Source organism: Eptatretus burgeri, chromosome 3 (assembly GCF_056783735.1).
Source record: "Eptatretus burgeri isolate ZD-2024b chromosome 3, Ebu_testis_v1, whole genome shotgun sequence".
In the NCBI taxonomy this organism is placed as follows: Eukaryota; Metazoa; Chordata; class Myxini; order Myxiniformes; family Myxinidae; genus Eptatretus; species Eptatretus burgeri.
Genome location: NC_140963.1, coordinates 41441763 through 41461758, shown reverse-complemented (window position 1 = coordinate 41461758; position 19996 = coordinate 41441763). Strand labels below are relative to the sequence as shown.

Genomic DNA, 19996 nt, shown 5'->3' with positions numbered 1-19996 from the left:
TATCACTTTGTCCATTGCATGCATCTTCAACCTGTTTCTGTATGTCTCCATTGGTTCGTTTTGGGCAGCAGGATTTGGAGCTTTGTCGCTGCTTGCCGTGTGTGTGTGCGTTTGTTCGTTCGTTCGTTCGTTCGTGTTCATGATTCTTCCTGTGCCTTTCCTCGATCCAAGAGTACCCTTCCTTGAGTTGGTGAGTACAGCAAAACCTTTCAGCTAAAACTTCTCCCAAACTTTGCTTTCTATCCCAGGCAGGAGGAGGCCTTTGAAATGTGCATGCGTGCATGCAATGCCTGTCCGGCTTCAATGGCTGCCGTGGAACTAAGGGTTGAGGTCCTAGTTGCCATCGGAGATGGGGACTCTGCGGCAGAGGCATGGCTAGAGGCCTGGCAGAAAACGCCAAGTGATCCAAAGCTTGCTTACTATACGGCTCGTTTCCTCTGCTCCGTGGTGAGAACTGAGAACAAGTCTGGTTTTCTTGTTAAATGCTGTCATTATCACCATGCTTTTTGGGAAAAAAAACGGCGGGATATTGTAATCGGGTCTGTCTGTCACTGTCTGTCCATTTTGCTATCTCCAAAACGTTTGAGCAGAAATTCAGCAAACTTGGTAGTTTTTGCTTTCTTGGAATCTTTCTATGCCTGGTGTTTGCTTAATGGTTCGGGTGGTGGGCTTGGGATCCTCGGATTCTGAGTTCAAATCCCACTTGGCTGTTGAATTAATACCAGGTGGGGTTGACATTGCCTGTCATCCTTCCGAGGTCGGCAAAATGATTGCCAGCATGCTGGTATCCTGTGTCGGAGTGGCGACCCGTCCAGGATTGTGCCCAACAGCCAAGGAGACTGTGCAGAGCGTTAGTGCTGCGTCAGCAAAGTATGGTCCCAATGGATGGATGAAATCATTCTGGACCTGGACAAGGGCCGACTGCTTTTTAACACTCACGGGACAATAATAATGATTAACAAAATAAAATTGGACCAGTGTGAACTCGAATTCGGATCATTGTGAATTCAAATTAAGACATCGCCGTTTTAATAAAGGGAAGCTTAATCATACTGTTTCTATTTCCAGGAGCGGATAGAGGAATCTGCGGAAGTATTACGGGTTTTTATTGAGTCTTTGTACGTGCCAATCCCTTCAGAAACCTGCCATACAGGAAACCTTTACAGGTACATAAACTTCAAAGCTCATATGTCATAACGTTGTGATTGAGAAACTGAAGTTTGTAATCGGTCTATTGTCAGCTGTCCACTTCTTTTGCCATCTGAGTGCATTTGTTCCTTGTCTGCTTTCCCTCCATAGCTTTCTGCAAGTTTATGTATTTTTTTGCTTGTCCACTTGAAGTTGCAGCTTTTTCACGAGCCTCAACCGTACAGTACTGATATTGCATTATCATTTTCAACGGTGTTAATTATACTTTGTTCTGAACTGCAAATGTTCAATGACCCCTTAATGATCCACATACATTAATAACTACCAGAGTACCCACCTGATAGGTGATCTTGTTCCAAGCATGCAGCACGTTTTTCTGACACATACCTTTTATTTGGGTGGTGGAGAGGCAACTGGCAGCTCTGTCAGGTCAGGTCAGGTATGGGAGCATGTGCCAGAACAGCGCGTCGCTGCGTCCACTTTCCGCCGGTACTCCGGGGGCCTCCGTCTGGCCATCCCCCAGGCAGATGCCAGGCCCATCCCCATCTCCTTGAGATGATGGTCAACCTGCTGCAACCATGAGGCACGTGGTCGGCCCACTGGCCTCCTCCACTCATGAGACTCCCTCGCTGAGAGAATCTGGTGAGCAGGATCAGCGTCAGGAAAACGAGCCACATGTCCATACAGCCGCAGCTGACGCTCACGGACTATGCAGGTAACAAATCTCATCCGAGTCTCTCTCAGCAACCGCTCGTTGGACACAAAATCCGACCAGCGATAGCCAAGGATTCTCCGAAGAGACCTGGTACCAAAGGAATTAAGTCTCCGTCTCAGATCCTTGGTCAAAGTCCAAGTCTCGCACCCATAGAGCAAGACTGGAAGTACCAAGGACCTGAAGACTCGGACTTTCGTCCTCCCGCACAGGTACCGGCAGCGCCACACCCCATGATCCAGTGAATCCATGACTCCCCAGGCCCGACCCAGACGTCTATTGACCTCCGGCTCACAACCTGCGGAGACATGAATATCACTGCCAAGGTAAGTGAATCTATCCACGACCTCAACATCCTCACCACAAACAGACACAGACAGGACAGCAGCATCCAAGATGTCACCGAAAGCCTGGATCTTTGTTTTGACCCAAGAAATCCGTAATCCCAACGGCTCCGACTCCTCATTCAGCACCTCGAGGGCCCCCAAGAGGATGTCTAAAGTCTCCGCAAAGATGACTGCATCATCTGCAAAATCAAGGTCCGAGATCTTGACATTGCCAAACGATGCACCGCAACTTGATCTCTCCGACATCCTCCCAAAAATCCAGTCCATACAAGTGCTGAAAAGTGTGGGGGCAAGTACACATCCCTGACGAACTCCAGTAACAACTGGAAATAAGTCAGAGGCGGTACCACCACACTTCACAGCACTCTCAGTACCAGAGTAGAGTTCAGACATCAGATCGATCAGTTTCGGTGGCACCCCACGAAGACCAAGAATCCTCCAGAGGACATCCCGATTCACTGAATCGAACGCTTTACAGAGATCAACATAGGCTGCAAGCAGCCCCTGCCGAAACTCTCGTCTGCGTTCAGTGAGGACACGAAGAGCAAGGATACGGTCAATCGTTGACCTCTTTGGTGTAAAGCCTGACTGCTCTGGACGCTGGTGCTCAAGCAGATGGTGGCGAACCCTATCAAGAATTATCCGAGCAAAGACCTTGCCCGGCACTGAGAGCAGCGTCACCCCTCGGTAGTTGTTGCAGTCTTGGCGATCACCCTTCCCTTTCCAGAGAGGGACAACAAGGCCCCTCTTCCAGTCAGTTGGGATGATGCCTGTGTTCCAGGCAGAGCACAAAACTGCATGCAACGACGCGAGTGCAGCATTTCCACCAGCCTTGAGAAGTTCAGCATGGATGCCACAGATCCCTGGAGCTTTGCCCCGTTTCAACTGGTTCACCGCAGCCCGTGTTTCCACAAGCGATGGTGGACCACAGTTGATTCGAGGGTCAGCAACAGGGATTGTAACACCCTTGACGTCCAACTCGACAGCTGGGGGATCAGCCTGGTACAACCGCTCAAAGTAACCGGCCCAGCGGGCCTTCACTTCAGACTCCTCTGTCAAGAGCCTACCACTCTCTGCTCGAACTGCAGTGCTCCGAGGGATGGGCTTGGATGAACGTAATGCGCGAATTCCCCTGTAAGCGGGACGAGAATCACCTGTCCACAGGTGATGCTCTACCCCCTCACAGATTCCTCGCACATAGGCCTCCTTGTCCACCCTCAGTGCACGTACAGTTTTACGCCTCAGCTCCCTGAACAGCTCAGCTCTGCCATTCAGCCTGGCCCTGCGACTCTGGTCAATGGTATCCAGTGTCCCTTGAGAGACAAAATTCTTCTTTGCCCTGCGGTGAACTCCAAGGCATCCACCGGCAACATCAAGGACGGTGGTCTTGAAGGTGCTCCACAACTCTTCAGGACCCCCAAAGCACCCAGACCCCCAAGTGTCCACTCAGCCTGTTCGCAAACTCCTCAGCTACTCTCTCATCCCTGAGCTTGGCAACATCCAGCCTAGGCTGGGATGGTACCATTCTCCAGGATTTAAGGTGCAGCTTTAGAGTTGCTACAACAAGCCTGTGGTCAGTATTGAGGAACTGAGCACTCCGGTAGACCCTGCAGTTCTGGATCATCCTCCAACGACCGTCAATGAGGACATGGTCAATCTCCTTTGCCACACCGCCAGCGTTGGAATACCAAGTCCAGCGATGAGCTTGCGGGCGCTGAAACCATGAACCAGCCACCCTAAGTCCATGACTTCTTGCAAAGTCAAGGAACTTAGTGCTATTCTGGTTCATAGTTCCTGACCCATGGGGACCAACACACACCTCATAACCATCCCTATCAGTTCCAGTCGATGCATTGAAATCCCCCAAGACTAGAAGTGTATCTCGTCTGGGGCACTGATCAACCACAGACTCGAGTGTGGCGTAGAATGCATCCTTCACGGTAAGATCACTCGCCTCAGTCGGAGCATAAATAGAGACCAGGGAAATGACACCTAAGGAGTGACGAATCCTTAATCTCATAATACGCTCGTTGACCGGTGTTACCTCAATTATCATTGGGGTCAGCTTATTGGACACAGCTACAGCAACTCCTTGGGTATGGTAACCATCAGAGCGACCAGACCAATAGTAGGTGTAACCACCCACCATTATCTCGCCGCAATCCGGTCTCCGAACCTCAGAGAGAGCTGCAATCCCGATGTCCAAACGCTTGAGCTCAGATGATAACAGAGACAGGTGATCATCCTCTCTTAGGGATAGGACATTCCAGGCACCCACCCGAAGGGACCGCCTCAGGTTAACCCAAGGAGACCGCCGTCTGGTGGACGACACCTCAGCACCACTCCGACACACTCTCCCGCAATCTGACCCAGGGATGTTACCCCGTGGTTTCCCTCCTATCAAAGATTGGGGGTCCCGAAGGCTTTGCCCCAATCCCATCATCCGGTGAGCTGCCCTGCGAAGGGAAGCTGCACAGGAGGTACTCCCACGGAGTGGGTTTTCAGATTTTTTTGCGTTTTGCGGAATGAAGCGTTTTACGGTGGCTGGAGTGCAAATCCTGCCACCAACCTCCTAATAAGAAGTAACCCAACTGCAGGAGGACGTCCGCAGACACAGTTGGGCACTAGATATGGATGGCCGTTGGCTCACAAGGAGCTCCTCCGCCCTTTGACAGGTTTTGTTTTTAATCCTGCTGGGTGTCCATATCCAAACACCCTCCTCACCAGAAAACCTGGTGGGGGAGACGGTTTAGTCGCCGACAACCCGACCATGGAACAGGTTAGTACAGGTTTACATGGTACCTGTAGCAGGTCACAGATCGAACCTGACCTGACAAGAACTCTGTCAGGTTCTTTCTCTGGCAGCTCTGTGTCAGCTGTCTCTGGCAGCTCTGTGTCGGCAAAAAAATTGATAACCCATGAAGTTGCGTGCACGAAGTAAAAACATACCTACTGTTTATAATTCAAATCACCTCACTGCACTGGAAACCGTGGGGACAGGAATACTGAACTGTAAATGGTGGAGACTTACAATACCCTCCTTCATCTGGAGGCAGCGCTACATGATACACATTTACATAGAGAATTTGCATCCCTCTCTCCCCCCAATGTGACTGCAAAGATAAAAACACTCCTATACATTAATTGTGGTCACGCTGATCCTATGCAGCACGTCTGGATGGAATCGGCCCATAACTGTCGGAGTCGTTGCGCGACAAACAAACAAACACCGGTCCTTGAATTATCGTGAGGAAAAGAGAAGAAAGGGGGAAGTGATTGTGAATTTAACGTTCTATCTTTATTTACTTTTACATTGTTCTTGACAAATGGGAACAGGAACAACGCAGGCATGATGGGTCGAATGGCCTTCTCATGCGCCAAAGTTCCCTGTGTATACTTTTGTTACGTTGTTAAGAACAGGAGGAAGTGGGGAGGGGAGGACAGACTTGGGGGAGAGTGTGCATGGAGTTGGAAGAGGGAGATTGAGATGTGGGTGGGGGGAATTGAGGACTTGAAGAAGAAAGGGGGAGGGGATGACAGAGTTGGCTTGGGGGAGGGAGGGCAGAGTTGGGATCGAGGGGTTTGAGGGGGTGGGGGAAGTTGGGGACATTGTGTTGGGAGGGGTTTGAGAATTTGAATAAATGGGGAGGGGAGCACAGTTTTGGTGTGGTGGTAGGGGTAGGGGGGCAGAGAGAGGTCATAGGTGGGAGGGGGGTTAGGGACCTGAAGTCACATTTTACATGATGCAGAATTTTCATGGGTCTGTGATCATCCGATTGGGTCTTTTGGGTCCTCCTGGATCTTTTGGGTATTTTAGATCTTCAGGGTCCTCCGGGTCTTTTCGGTACTCGGGGTCTTTGGGTTCTTTTTTGGATCCTCAGGGTCTTTTGTGTCTTTTGGGTCCTCTGGGTACTTTAGGTTACAATTGTAGGTGATGTCAGGTCAGCTGTCCAACCAATGGGTGAAGAGCATACATACATACATGATTAATCGTGTTTTTGAAATCGTCATTCCTCAAAAAAGAAATTTTCTTTTTAGTTTTCCACATTAAGCCCAAATATGAAAGTTAATTTTGTTAAATATTGTTGTGTGATTGGGATTCTTTCATGCATCTTGTTAGCTCACCTGGAACGTAGTTCTGGTGAGTTTATGGGATGGCGCATCATTAGCTCACCTGGAACGTAGTTCTGGGGAGCTTATGGGATGGCGCGTCACCTATCCATCCGTCCATCCACAAATACGTTCAACTTCTCTGAAACTACACGAACGATTTTGATGAAACTTTACCACAACCTTCAGCACCCTGTATGTACCAAAGTTAGTTCATGGCATTAAAAAAAATTGGGCCCTGAGGGGGGAGGTGGGGGTGGGGGTCTATGGGGGTTGTTCCCCAAAATATGTATTTGGTTTCTTTTCTGAAACCACACACACTTTCGATGAAACCTGACCACAACCTTTATCACCCGTGATGTACCAAGGTTTGTTCATGGCATTAAAAAAAAATCCATAGGTATTTAATTCCTTCTCCATTATATATTTTGTGGGTCATCCATGCCTACCAGTGGTTCCCTGGTTATCTTGTCCAGCCACTATCAGTTATTGGGGTATTGCCAGCACCCAGGAGTATTGCCCCTATTTTTTTATTTATGGAGAGCAGAACAGTTTGTCACAACATTGTTCTCTTACAGGGGCTTTAATCATATGCCAGGTACTGTTGATAGTTAAAGGCATTATGGAGGTGAAACGGTGAGCATTGAAAACTGGCAAGGTTTACCTTTCCCCATTCATTCCCTGATATCTGACTTCCTCCATATAATCCTCTCCTCTCCTCACCCAGTGGAGGCTGGAATGCCTTAAGGGGCAGTTTCTTGAGTCAAAACTTGTTCCTCATCTACGTAAACGACTTCTTCGATGCTCTGGAAAATCCTCATCCTGTTTGCAGATGATTCCACGTTCTGTTGTACAGTAGCAGTACCCCCATTCCACTGGCAGACTTGTCGTAGCTGCATGTCTGATCTGCCGATCTGGATTTGATAAGTTGTTCATCTGACAAATGTAACATGTCTTGCAGTCTTGGCAAATCTCAGTCTTGCCTTGTTGCTCTGGACACTTCATAAAACGAACCAACTTATCCATTTCCATGGTCAACCACTCTTGAAATTCTGGGCCTCACCATTAGGCTCAGCATAATTGGAACTGCAATGGAGTGCTGATCTTCACTATGGGCTGGTGCACCAGCGTCACATGTGTCTCCCTTGGATTCTCTAGAATATTAAGCTCCCAATATTGGTATTTCCTGCACCGAGTGAGAAGCACAAGGTCTGTTGCTGTCATCATCGTTGTTGTTAACTGCATCTCCTTTGATCTATCTCCCTTTGCTCTCTTCACCCTCCGACCCTCTTCAGCTCCTTCAGGATGCATGTACGTTTCCAGCAACCCCCTCCTGGGTGAACATTCCAAATCCAGCTTTCCGTACGCATCACCTCTCTTCTATTTGTGAAATTGCCTTCCAAAGACTGTTCATTTGCACTCTTCCCCTAGGCCTTTAAGCAAGTGGTTTACCACAGTTTTGTTATCCTCCATCCCTACCCAGGGTCTTTTTTACCTTCATTTACCCCACCTTACTGAACCTGCTAACTTGCAGGTTAGTTTCATTCCCTCTTCTCACTCCTCTTTTCCAATTCATTCGATCCCTTGCTCATGTCCAACAATGGTGCAACTGCCCCATTTTCGGTACATTGCCTTTTCCTGTCACCTCACTTTTCCATGAGCCGAGATTTTTGTATCCAAAAAGAGAACCCCTTGGGGGGTTTGCCTTCTGTAACTTGGGAAAAATCGTGGAAAATAGTTGGTGCAAACAAAGCCTCACTCGGATGCTTCATACATGCAGATTACAACATGCTGTGATAACTTTTGTCTTTTCAGAAGTGTTCTCGCGTGCTTGCTGGATGGAGATTTCCAAGCTCCCAGCCTGAAAGATGAGGTGTCGAGCTTAACGTTTCGAGCAAGCCTTCCATTTGTCTGGCTCAATTTCTGGTGATCTGTTTACACTTATGTGTTCATTTATTTTTATTTTAATCATTTTTCCCTTGTGTGGTGACTGTTATTCGAGTTGTTATTGTGTAATATGTCTTTTTTTTTTTTAATTTTTTTTTTTTTAGCCCCCGTTGGACTTGGTCCGAAACTGGGGGTGGGGTGGGGGGCTTATGGATTTGGTCTCGATTTTTCCGTGCGTGCGTCTGCAGCCATATCTCGGACATGTATGGACTGATTTTATTCGTACTTGGCACAAATACAACACATGATGGTGTAAATATGCACGCCATTTCCCCCTCCCCCCCCCCAATATCAGATCCAAGATGGCCAACTGGTTGACATTTTAGTTTAACCCCCCCAAGTTTAACATGTCTTCAACCATTTCCCTGACATGTATTTACCGATGTTGTTCAAACTTGGCACCCAGATAATGAATGATGGCTTACACACGTGTCATTTTTTTTTTTTTTTGAGATCGTATCCAAGATGGCCGACTGGCAGCCATTTTGTTAAACGTGTCCCCAACCACTTCTTTGACGTATATGGTCCGATTTTGTTCAAACTTGGCACAAGTACAGTACACGATGGCATACACCTGCACCTCACTTGATTTTGTGATCTGATCAAAGAAGGCATACTGGTGGCCATTTTAGTTGTACATAAATGTGGGCTCGCCCTTTAACTCCATCCTGCAAAATTACCAAAACAATGGGAGACGTGACATTTTATGTCTACTTTTCTTGTTGTACACGACATCTGGTCTCATGAAAGGGCAAGGAAACTGAGAGTAAAATGACAACATATTGACAGTGAGGCCACAGCAGGACATTAGCGAGGAAAAGGAGAGAGCTGAGGATAGGAAACGCAAACTTGTAAGTAACAGGGTTGAGTTAGGGTTAATGTGGGTGAAACTATTGTGGGTCGGGATGGAGAATGATATGAGATGTTGGTGCGTCGCTTGCCTGAAATCCTGGAGGGAAAAGAACACAGTTCCACATATGGGAACAAAAGAATGGAGGTGGATGCTGAGTGAGAAACAGCTACACATCCATAGCTGACTGGGATGGAATCTAACCTGATGGTCAGAGATCATGGTTGGTTGAAAAGAGGAATGTCAATATTGGCAGGAAGATGAATTTTATGACTTTATTTGTAATTGGAAGCAAATTAACTGGCATATAATTTGAGTGGATCTGTTTTTGAACCCTTACTTTGAATGGTTGTGATGTTGACTGGTTTCTCAGGCCGACAGGAGATGGCCAAGGGAAAAGGACAGGCTGAAGAGAGCAGACAAAGGATAAGCAAGAGCAGCATTTGAGAACATGGACACTTATGCCATCTGGACCTGTTACTGATGAAGAGTTGAAGCTGAACAGAACTTTCTCTAACCTTTTTTGGTGTGAAAGACAGTCGAGAAGGAAGTGGGTACGAGAGGGTATGATGCGAGGACAAAGCGGAGCAGAGTGAGATCGGTTAGGTTGGGTACACGAGTTGAGACATTGAGTGTCTCATCTTGAGCAGAATCTGAGGTGAGGGAGGGGATGAATGGGGAGCATATGCCAGATGGACTTGACACAGCACCGCCGATATTTTGAGGGAGGAGACGGGTATGAGAGTTCGGCCTTAAGATTGACAATAGGATGAATTGATGGCACATACTTGGTGTGAACCTTGTGGAAGGAGCTCATTTTGCCTTCAATCAGGTTAGCTTTGAATGTTGAAGGGAAGTGCTTGACCGCAACTGCATCGCCACAAGTTTCGGTGTACCAGGGCCGAAAGAGCATGGTTCTACTGGCACTATCCTTGGAGGAACATCACTCCTTACATTCATCACACTCTGATTGAAAGACTCAAATTACTGCTGTCCTAATTTTCCTCTTCTTTACTCTTAAGACTTTGTTGGCCCCTGCTCCTGTCACAGCCGTTTCTGCTGAAAATTTGTTCTTATTTTGTCTGTACCCTTCATCATCTTAAACATCTGTCAGATCCCCTCACATTTGCCTTCTTTCTTATGTAAAAAGTAACGTCTCCTTCAGCTGATCCTCATTGCTTAGTCTAGCTTGGCCCACGATTAATATAGTTGCTCTATGCTGTACCCTCTTTGTGGCAACTGTGCTTCCTGAGACGTGAGTTATGATAGCTGCATCCATTTAATATTCTCACCCAACCCCAATACTTTAAATTTCTTTGTTGAATTGCATCTGCCAATCTTTTTTCCAAATGTATGAAAACCTCGACTGTCATGATTGTGATCACCCTTCCTGACCCCACCCCCCCTACTTTTTACCTTACCTCCAAGCTGTCTCTCTCACATGTACCATACTCTTTTTTTTATATAAAGTGTCGGTGTTACTAAAGCAACTTCCTAAGTGAGGGTTACATTGGGTGGTTTGCCATTGCCTTCCCAGCAGTAGTTATGGCAGGAATTTGTTCAAGGTGCCAGTGATGGCTCACCTACTCTTCACAAAAGACACCGCGGAGTCATTATTGTCCACTATATAATACTGGCAGCTGGGACACCAGTTTCCTTCAAGTTTTTGTCTGTAAATTCAGAAAGCAGACTCTTAACCCCACTTTCCAAATCATAATGTAAATTATGATTAATAACAGTCCTAAGACTGATCCCTGGGGTACCACACAACTTGCATCCTCCCAGCCAGACATCTTCCCACTCACAGCCACTCTGCTTCTTCTGACCAAGACATTTTTCAGTCCAGTTGGAAACTTTACCAGCCACTCCACAAGCCCTCACTTTGGCTGGAAACCTCCGATGTGGTACCTTATCAAATGCCTTCTTAAAGTCTAGATATACTATGTCCACTACCCTTTCCCCTCAGCCCAATGAGAAACTGCTTCATAGAACTCGAATAAATTTGTTAAGCAGGAACTATCTTTCATAAACCCATGCTGACGACTTTTAATTAGTTTGAATTTGTTTAAATGATTCCTCATCTGGTCCCTAATTAATTTCTCCAACACCTTCCCCACAACTGAAGTCAAGCAAACAGGTCTATAGTTTCCCAATTCTTCTCTGGATCCTTTCTTCAACAATGGTGTTACATTTGCTACTCTCCAATCCTCCGGTACCTGTCCTGACTCCAGTGAGCTGTTGAAAATATCCGTTAACATCTCGCTCACCTGCTCGGCTACCCCCATCAATACTCTCTGGTGCATATTATCTGGACCTTATCTACTCTTAGATTTCCGAGCTGTTCCTTTACTTCCTCCACTCCAACCTGGATCTTCTCTAAAAGCCCTTCCTCACCTCCTTGATCGATGCTCTCAGCTCGTGGCAATTCTCCCGACTGTTATTGTATAAAAGTTGAAGCAAAATACCTGTTTAATAAGCCTGCCATCTCACTTTAATCTTCCAATTCTTCTGTGCTATTCCTTGTGGTGCCCACACTTGTCATGACCGTTTCTTTTCCCCTTGTATACTTAAAGAATATCTTTAATCCTATGTTCCCTTGTATACTTAAAGGATTTTCAAACTTGCCCTTTGCCCATGAGTATTGGGTAACATTTTCAAAATGTTTTTCTAAAAATGTTTTCTCCCATTTTAACAGACAGATACTGCATCCTGTCCTTTGAAACTTGTGTGTGTGTGTGTGTGTGTGTGTGTGTGTGTGTGTGTGTGTGTGTGTGTGTGTGTGTGTGTGTGTGTGTGTGTGTGTGTGTGTGTGTGTGTGTGTGTGTGTGTGTGTACGACTGTCCGCGTCTGCGTGCGTGCTTGCTTCCATCTGAACTCTCAGCTCATGTTTCTGGAATCTCATATTGAAATCCCATGTGCTGTGCTGATTTGTCCATCGCCTCATCATGTCCTTATAATGCATGTAAAAGTATACGAATGTCTCCATGTTCATTTACTGTATACGATGCATGGCCAAGTTCTTTCACGGGCTTGATATCACTGTGAAGTATAAACTGTTATGTTTGCATAAAGAGTTCAATTCACCACCAACTACTTCCTCTCTCTCTGCTTGTATGACCTGTGAAAACTCGCTTGCCCCCCATAATTCTTCTCCCTATCCACCCCTCTCTCCACAGCTGCTGGCAACGTCTCTGTGAGAGCCAAGAAGCAGCCAATGAGGCTTTCGAAATCGCGCTCGGCTCCGTGACGGAAGGGAAATCTTTACAGCTGCTGTGGCATGAGTGAGTGAGAGACCTTTTCAAGAACTTTCACATTCTTTGGAATTTCAAAGTATTACCTGGCCCAACAAATAGAATGAGCTGCAAGTTTAAGGTAATAATTTCTCCCCACCCTCACATTTGAAATGTAGCTCCTGAAAGGCTAAATTGACGTTTGCTTGTTTTGTGCTTATAGAAGGTGCTCCAGACCTGATTTTTTTTTTTTGCATTTGCAAGTGAACTCGAAGCAAAGCGAGTCGAGTGTGTTCTGCTTGTACTTTTAACGTCGATGTAAATGTCCGTTGAGAATGGTGACGTAGTGCACCCCACCACCTCCAGCTACCTGTCTTTTCGACGAGATCAACTGCATTCCTCGAGTCCTCCTCCGGATGACGGCAGGGCCTTTGTTGTCTTGCTTCAACGCTGCTTGCTGGCCGTACCCGTACGCCGATCACTACTCCATGAGCCATCGTTGCACTATTATAACTACAGCTTCCACAATCAGGTTCCAAGTCCACTCTGTGTGGAATTATATTTCTATCGTGCTGTTTGAAATATTTTGAAGGTTTATTGGCTCGGTAAGTAAGGATGCGGTGAACTTTTCACCATGACAACCTGTCGTACCCAATCCCACGGGATTGTTTAGAGTATGCCAAGTAGCTTGGAGCCCGAGATTACATTTTTCAAAAGCGTTATTGAATGGCGATTCAAGATGAGCCTGCACTTTTTCTTCTTTATAAATTTTTTTTTTTTGAGGCAGTCGTGGCAACAGCGTATGCTAACTCGTGTGAAATGTCACGGCTGCACAAAACATAATGGATTTGTACACATACACACATAAGGTGAGCTGGTCCAAGAGTAAGCAGCAGAGGACTGACAGAGCACTTCTTGTCAGGCCTGAGGTTTTATATCCAACCCCTGCCCTGCTCCAAGTCAATGCCCCAACCCCCCTCCTCCAAGGCTCACTAATGATTGCGTGCTCCAAGGTTCTCCACCACTAAGGCCATCACGGGTTCAACAATCACAATCTAAGGCCTTCAGGAATCCCTGTCCTGAGGCCCCATGAGTTTCCACCCCTCCCCGAGAACATTCACGAATCCCTTCCTAGCAACAAACCAGTGCCTGCCTCCAAAGTGTTGACGAGCAGCTGCCGAGGAGTTATCGCCCTCTGTTGGTGAGGGAAACGTGACGTGTCACACCCATCCTGTTTGGCCTCACCCGATTCTACATCGGAGAACAAATAGATGGGACCCCTTTACATAGCTATCTCAAAATCGAATATTGGCCATCCTTTTTGTGGGAAACCTTTAATGACTCCTTTACCTTACACACTCCAATGCAGGGAAGGTCTAAAGCTGCACGAACATACGAGTACACCGTATCTTACTATTGCTCTTTTTCCCATAAACGTAATGACTTTTTTTTTCTTTCTTTTTTAAGAAAATTGTATGGTTATCATGCTTGGGTTGAATGTGATGCAAAATAGGCATCACTTTGCTGGTCATGTGATCTGACATGCAAATTTAATTGCCATGTGGCTCACAAAGGTAAAGCCAGTCCAGTTTATTTTCCATGTCAACAGCAGCGAAGTGTCATAAGGACACTATCTCAGTGTGATTGTTACTTTTGGAAACCAAGATTGCCTCATTCTCTCCTTCTGTTCCTACCATGACAGGTGTCAAAGCTATTGCTCGATTGCGTGTCGCCATCTCAACACGTGTCTGTGCTTGAATGGCTATTGTACCTAATGCCCAGCAACGTTTTTCTCGCGGTCAGGTGTGCAAACATTCCTGCTGTTTGTCTCTCCTATTCAACTGGTCTTTCTCAGATTGTTGAGCATGTTTGCGTCCGTTACGCGTCGGTGTCCGCTTCTCCTGTCTGCCTTTGTTCCCTGCAGGCTTTGTGCGGCTCTTGTGCAAGAAGGAAGTTTACACCAGCTCGCTGCCCAGGCCAAGCAACTCGCGCAACGTCTTTCATACTGCCTATGCACCTGGAAAATGTACCACAGCTGCCAACACACACACACACACACACACACACACACACACACACACACACACACACACACACACACACACACACACACACACACACACACACACACACACACACACACACACACACACACACACACACCAATGTCGTGCACTGACTGGCCAAAAATTATGTGCATGTGTGCATACATATATGAATGGTAATTAATTATATTTTCGTGGGCTGTCACTATGCAGTCAGGCTTGCAGAATAATATATGCAATGTGGTGGATTTGCTGGTGTGAAATAACTGGAAATGATGCACGCGAGTTTTATTTTTCCCTTAAATAGGTTGTGTGTGTGTGTGTGTGTGTGTGTGTGTGTGTGTGTGTGTGTGTGTGTGTGTGTGTGTGTGTGTGTGCGCGTGTGCGTGCGTGCGTGCGTGCGTGCGTGCGTGCGTGCGTGCGCGCGTGCGCGCGCGTGCGCGCGCACTAGATGAGGGCATGCTTTCACATTGCACTTTACACGTGTTGTGATTGAATTTTAATTCTGCCATTGTTTTTAAGTAATGCATGTTGTGGGTCTTGCACATTATTTTGTTGCTCCCACCACCTGTCTACCAACACCTGGAGAACCTAATACCTTCAATTCCAGTGGCATATGCTTTCTATACCTTATCGCTACATGTAATCTTTTTCTCTCTCCATTAACCCCACCTAACCCAACACCCTCTTTTCACTCCCATTTTTGTTGCATTTGCCTGCTCCCCACTGTTGCTTTGTTGCCTTATCTCCTTGCTCTTCTATTTGCGTAAATGTTTGTGTTAAAAAAAACAAAAAAAACGTTTAACTGGAATTTCTCATTAATGAAGTAGTTGTTTGCCAAAACCATCACATCTGACGTATGTTGTGCTGCTCTGCAATCTGGAAGGAAAGTGTGCCATCCTTTTGTGTGGCTGTTAAGCCAGGTGTCCTGCATGCTTGCATTAGTTGGTCAACGTTGAAGATTCCAGTGTCTTTCGAAGAGTCGGTGAGTTATCGCCGGCACCCTGAACAAATTCCTCCCAAACATACAGGGGGCACTAAATGGAGTGGCATTGCTGCAAACCCCAGAAATTATGCAAACGGCGGCCACATGCTGCGGTCACAAAACTTATATGGAAGGAGACGAGCGTTACATAAGGCGTTATGCACAGTTAGTTCCCCTTTATAAAAAAAAATTTTCCCCTACATCTGCAGTGCCAGAATTTTGGCCAAACTTTGAGACCATTGCATATTTTTTTTGGCCAGACAGTGCACATTTTAATTGTTCCTCCCCCCCCCCCTATCAAAAGATAACATTGCCAACAAGGTCATTCTTCGAAGAAATTTATATATTACTTCACAAAATCTTTGGCTCTTTGTCTGAAAGTATTCCATGATGATTGCCAAGCTAATGATAGTGCGTGTATATTGGTTTCGGTTGCACGTGACTCGTTATGCTTCGGTAATTTAGGTGGTATACAACTTGGTATTTATGTATTGGGATGATGAATTGGTGAGTGCCAAGTTATTGGTTTAGGTTATGTGACAATTGGTATTTAGGTTTTAGTTGAAGTTGTATATGACTATTGGTATTTACATTTGAGATGTATATACACATACATATAATGGCAGTGGCTACCTTGGTGGTTGGATGAGGTTTTCCTGGCAGTGGTTTCAGGATGTGTTTGACGTTGAAAAGCTATGGAGTTCTTAGCCTTATGGTGGTTACCTTTTGGCGCCGGGCCGGCAGCAGCACTGTTTGACCCCACATCCCAATATACACTTCATGTCATAACGTCATTTGGTGGCCGGCCACAAAATGGGTGTCGAGGCCTTGGTGTTGGCTTAAAACCTTGCCCATGTTCTGAAGTACCCACACCCAAAATATGGGGCTTTTACGTGTCATGGTTCGGCCATAAAAGAATAACATACAAATGCACAAACACTTGAAAATAATATACTTCAGCAAGCATTCACACCCCTCGACGTTTGTTACTTTTTTGTGTTACAGCCTGAATTAACCAGAGTTGGTGTCAAAGCCACCCAATGCTTGCCTGTTTATACATTTATCTTTTTTTAAAAGACTAGTCTAATAATACTTTTTTTATAAAGCATTGCAGTGAAGTCTGATCCAAATAATTTTGAAGCAATATATGTATTTGTATATTGTAATCGGTAAAAAATAGTGTGGTCGATAAAAACGTTAGAAAGGAAATAACTTGCACCAAAAACTTAACATTTTCACGCTGAAGCTGACGCTCACGCCGGGGGTATCGCTATAGCTCTCTGTTCTTTGAACAGGCGAGCTAAAAATGGATTAATTTTTTTTTTAAATTGTCACCGAGCTACACAAAATACCCCATAATGACTGAATTTTTTTTTGAATTTTTTACAAATTAAAAATTAAAAGCTCAAATGTCTTGCATCAATAAGTATTCAAATCCCCTGAGTCAATCCTTTGTTCGAAGCACCTTTTGCAGTGATTATAGCTTTGATTGGACTTGGCTGTGTCTGCATCAGTTTTGCACATCTGGATTTGAGGATTTTCTCCCATTCTTCTTGGGAGATATGGTCAAGCTCTGTCAAGTTGGATGGGGAGCATCTGTGAACAGCAATCTTGAAGTCTTTCCACAGATTCTCAATGGCATTCGAGTCTTTGCTTTGGCTGTATGCTTGGGGTCATTGACCTTATGTAACAGTCTTTGCCAGTTTAATGTCTTTTGCACTCTGAAGCAGGTTCTCCTCAAGGATTTTCCTGAATTTGGCTCCATTAATTGTTCCCACTATTCGTACAAGTCTCCCAATCCCTGTTACTAAAAAACATCCCCATAGCGTGACGCTGCCACCACTACGCTTCACGGTCAGGATGGTGTACAATGGGTGATGAGCTATGCTTGGGTTTCCGCCAGACGTAGTACTTTGCATTCAGGCTAAAGAGTTCAATTTTCGTCTCATCAGAGCACATAATCTTTTGCCTCATTCTCTCAGAGTCTTTCACGTGCCTTTTTGCAAACTTCAGGAAAACTGTCATGTGCCCTTTTTCTTCAGTGTCTTCCATCTGACCACTCTCCCATAAAGCCTAGATTTCTGAAGTGCTGCAGAGATTGTTGTCCTTCCCGGCAGGTTCTCCCATCTCAGCCAATGAACTCTATAATTCTGTCAGTGGTCAGTTGGTTCTTGGTCACCTCCCTGACTAGGGTCCTTCTTGCTCAGTTTGGTCAAACAGCCAGCTCTAGAAAGAGTTTGGGTAGTGCCATATTCTTTCAATTTCATAATGATGGAGCTCACTGTGTTCTTGAGAACTTTAAACACTCCACAATTTTTTGTTACATCCTTTTCCAGATCTATGTCTCCTCACAATTCTATCTCCAAGTTCCACAAACAGTTCCTTGGACTTAATGGTGGAGTTTCTGCCCTGACATGTGAACTGTGGTACCTTTATATATAAATGTTATTTTTTTTTCTAAATCATGTCCAATCAATTGAATTGGCCACAGATGGACTCCAATCAAGTTGTAGAGACATCTTAAGGATGATCAAAGGAAATTGGATGCACCTGAACTCAACTTGGAGTGTCATAGCAAAGGGGTTGAATTTCACCTTTTAATTTTGAATTAACTTGTAAAAATTTCGAAAAACATGTTTTCATTTCATCATTATGGGGTACTTGTGTCGATTGGCAACAAAAAATGTAAATTTAATCCATTTTATATTCAGGCTGTAACACAACATGTGACAGTCAAGGTGTGTGACTACTTTCTGAAGGCATTATATATTTGTGTTTGTTATATTATAGATGACCATCGGTGTTTAGATTTCGGTTATGTATAATATATATATATATACACACACAAGCGTGGATCAGCTCACTCCACTCACCTCACCAGACAGCACGAAAGTGGGCCAACTTACCGCCACGTTATTAAAAACGCCTCACTGTGATATAACCTCCATGTAATTCAAAATGGGTCCCCGCTGTGCAATTCAAAACCTCACCACACATCGCGATAGAGACAGGGTTGTTTTAACTGAGGATAAGTGCGCGAGTTGTCATGATTTAAACCAATTTGTTTTGAAAATTAATTTGAAAGATTCGTGAGATTACATTTTTACAACCAATTGAAGTTGAAGATTCAAGCTTTAAAAAAAAAAAAAAGAAGAAGCCCATTGGGACATGCACATGGGAGAGGTATGAGCAACCTGGAAGTTTGGTACAATTTCACAAAAGTTTGAGGGAGTAGTTCAGTGACAGCACAGAATTGGACACACTCCATTATTTATATTTCCATATATATACACACATACATACATACATATACACGTCATGGATCCGAGGTTTGAGGCTTGCCATGAGAAGCACTTGTGTCCCTCCTGAGGCTGCAGGGTGCACAGAACTCCGTGCACAAACAGGTTGCTCGGCAACCACAAACGCCAATTGGCACGGCCAATCCAAGTGGTGTTGCACTACCTCACCTGATACCTTACCTCTGAACGGCCGGCTAATTAGGGTCACCTGACGAGAAGCACACTCTGGTCACTGCCGAGCATTACAATGAGTGTGCGTTGACTATCGAAGCAAATTATTGGGGTACAACTTCCCGTCGAACTGTACTTGTGCACTTCTAATAAAGGAAAAGAACTGAGACAGATTTAAAATAACAAACAATTACTTATCACAAGCAAGCAATCATTTCAAAAGCAAATATCTACAAGGAAGAAAGCAAAAAGGCACATCAAAACAGATTTATCCATAACACATTCTTCTTATTCAGTCTTACTTGCACAAAAGAGTTTGCCATCATTCATGAAGAGGAGAAGAATAAAACAAGAGCTTGAAAATAAAAGTAAAGTATGGAGAAAAAAGCAGTCTTTCCTCCCCTCCTCTCACCTCACACAAATATACAAGAGAATACAGAGGGAAATGGATGGGGAAGACTGGCAGTGGTGATGGGACATGCAGCCACACCTGTGGTGCCCAGACCCAGTAGATGAGCTCTCTCTGGCATCCCAGATCTGCGAATTACATCGGTGCCTCACCGCCCTCTGCCTCAGATTATTCCTTCTCAGGCCCCCATTGATGCTGCTGGTGCTGCTGGTCACCCTCGTTGTCCTTTGTGGCTGACAGGATGACGCTCATGGAAGGAGTGTTCTTTCTCCACAGAAGCTTGACACCAACGGCTCGTGAAGCCTTCCTTTCTTTGCCTTCTCTCCTTCACTCTCGCAAGCTCTTTGCGTCCCTGCTCGTGCACGCCTGTCCCGTTCATTTCTGCCTTCTGCTTCTCTCATCCTTTCTGCTCTCTGAGCTGTCAGGATTTGCTCAGGAGCTCTTTTTGTCCCTGATTGTGAGCTTGTCCCGTTCGCTTCTGCCTTCTCTTCTTACCCTGATCATCAACATCGTTCAAGGCATGAACGTTTGTCGACAGGCAAATTATGTTGTGTTCCAACATGGCCTCTTCTTCCCATCAGCTTTCTTCCCTCATCCCCTGAGTCTGTCTCTCTGTCTCTGTCTGTCTCTCTGTCTCTGTCTGTCTCTCTGTCTCTGTCTGTCTCTCTGTCTCTGTCTGTCTCTCTGTCTCTGTCTGTCTCTCTGTCTCTGTCTGTCTCTCTGTCTCTGTGTCTGTCTCTGT

At 45.5% G+C, this 19996-nt stretch overlaps 1 protein-coding gene across 4 annotated transcripts in view; it reads left to right on the top strand.

Annotated features, from left to right (window-relative positions):
* Positions 1 to 19996, top strand: part of ZFC3H1 (zinc finger C3H1-type containing) — a 127975-nt gene that overhangs the window by 96254 nt on the left and 11725 nt on the right. For all 4 annotated transcript variants that reach the window (XM_085873076.1, XM_085873074.1, XM_085873075.1 and 1 more), the window contains exons 26-32: positions 249 to 447; positions 1069 to 1166; positions 8134 to 8244; positions 12292 to 12396; positions 12712 to 12877; positions 14048 to 14148; positions 14270 to 14371. In XM_085873076.1, the coding sequence (XP_085729202.1) occupies positions 249 to 447; positions 1069 to 1166; positions 8134 to 8244; positions 12292 to 12396; positions 12712 to 12877; positions 14048 to 14148; positions 14270 to 14371 (882 nt within the window). The remainder of the gene's footprint in view (positions 1 to 248; positions 448 to 1068; positions 1167 to 8133; positions 8245 to 12291; positions 12397 to 12711; positions 12878 to 14047; positions 14149 to 14269; positions 14372 to 19996) is intronic.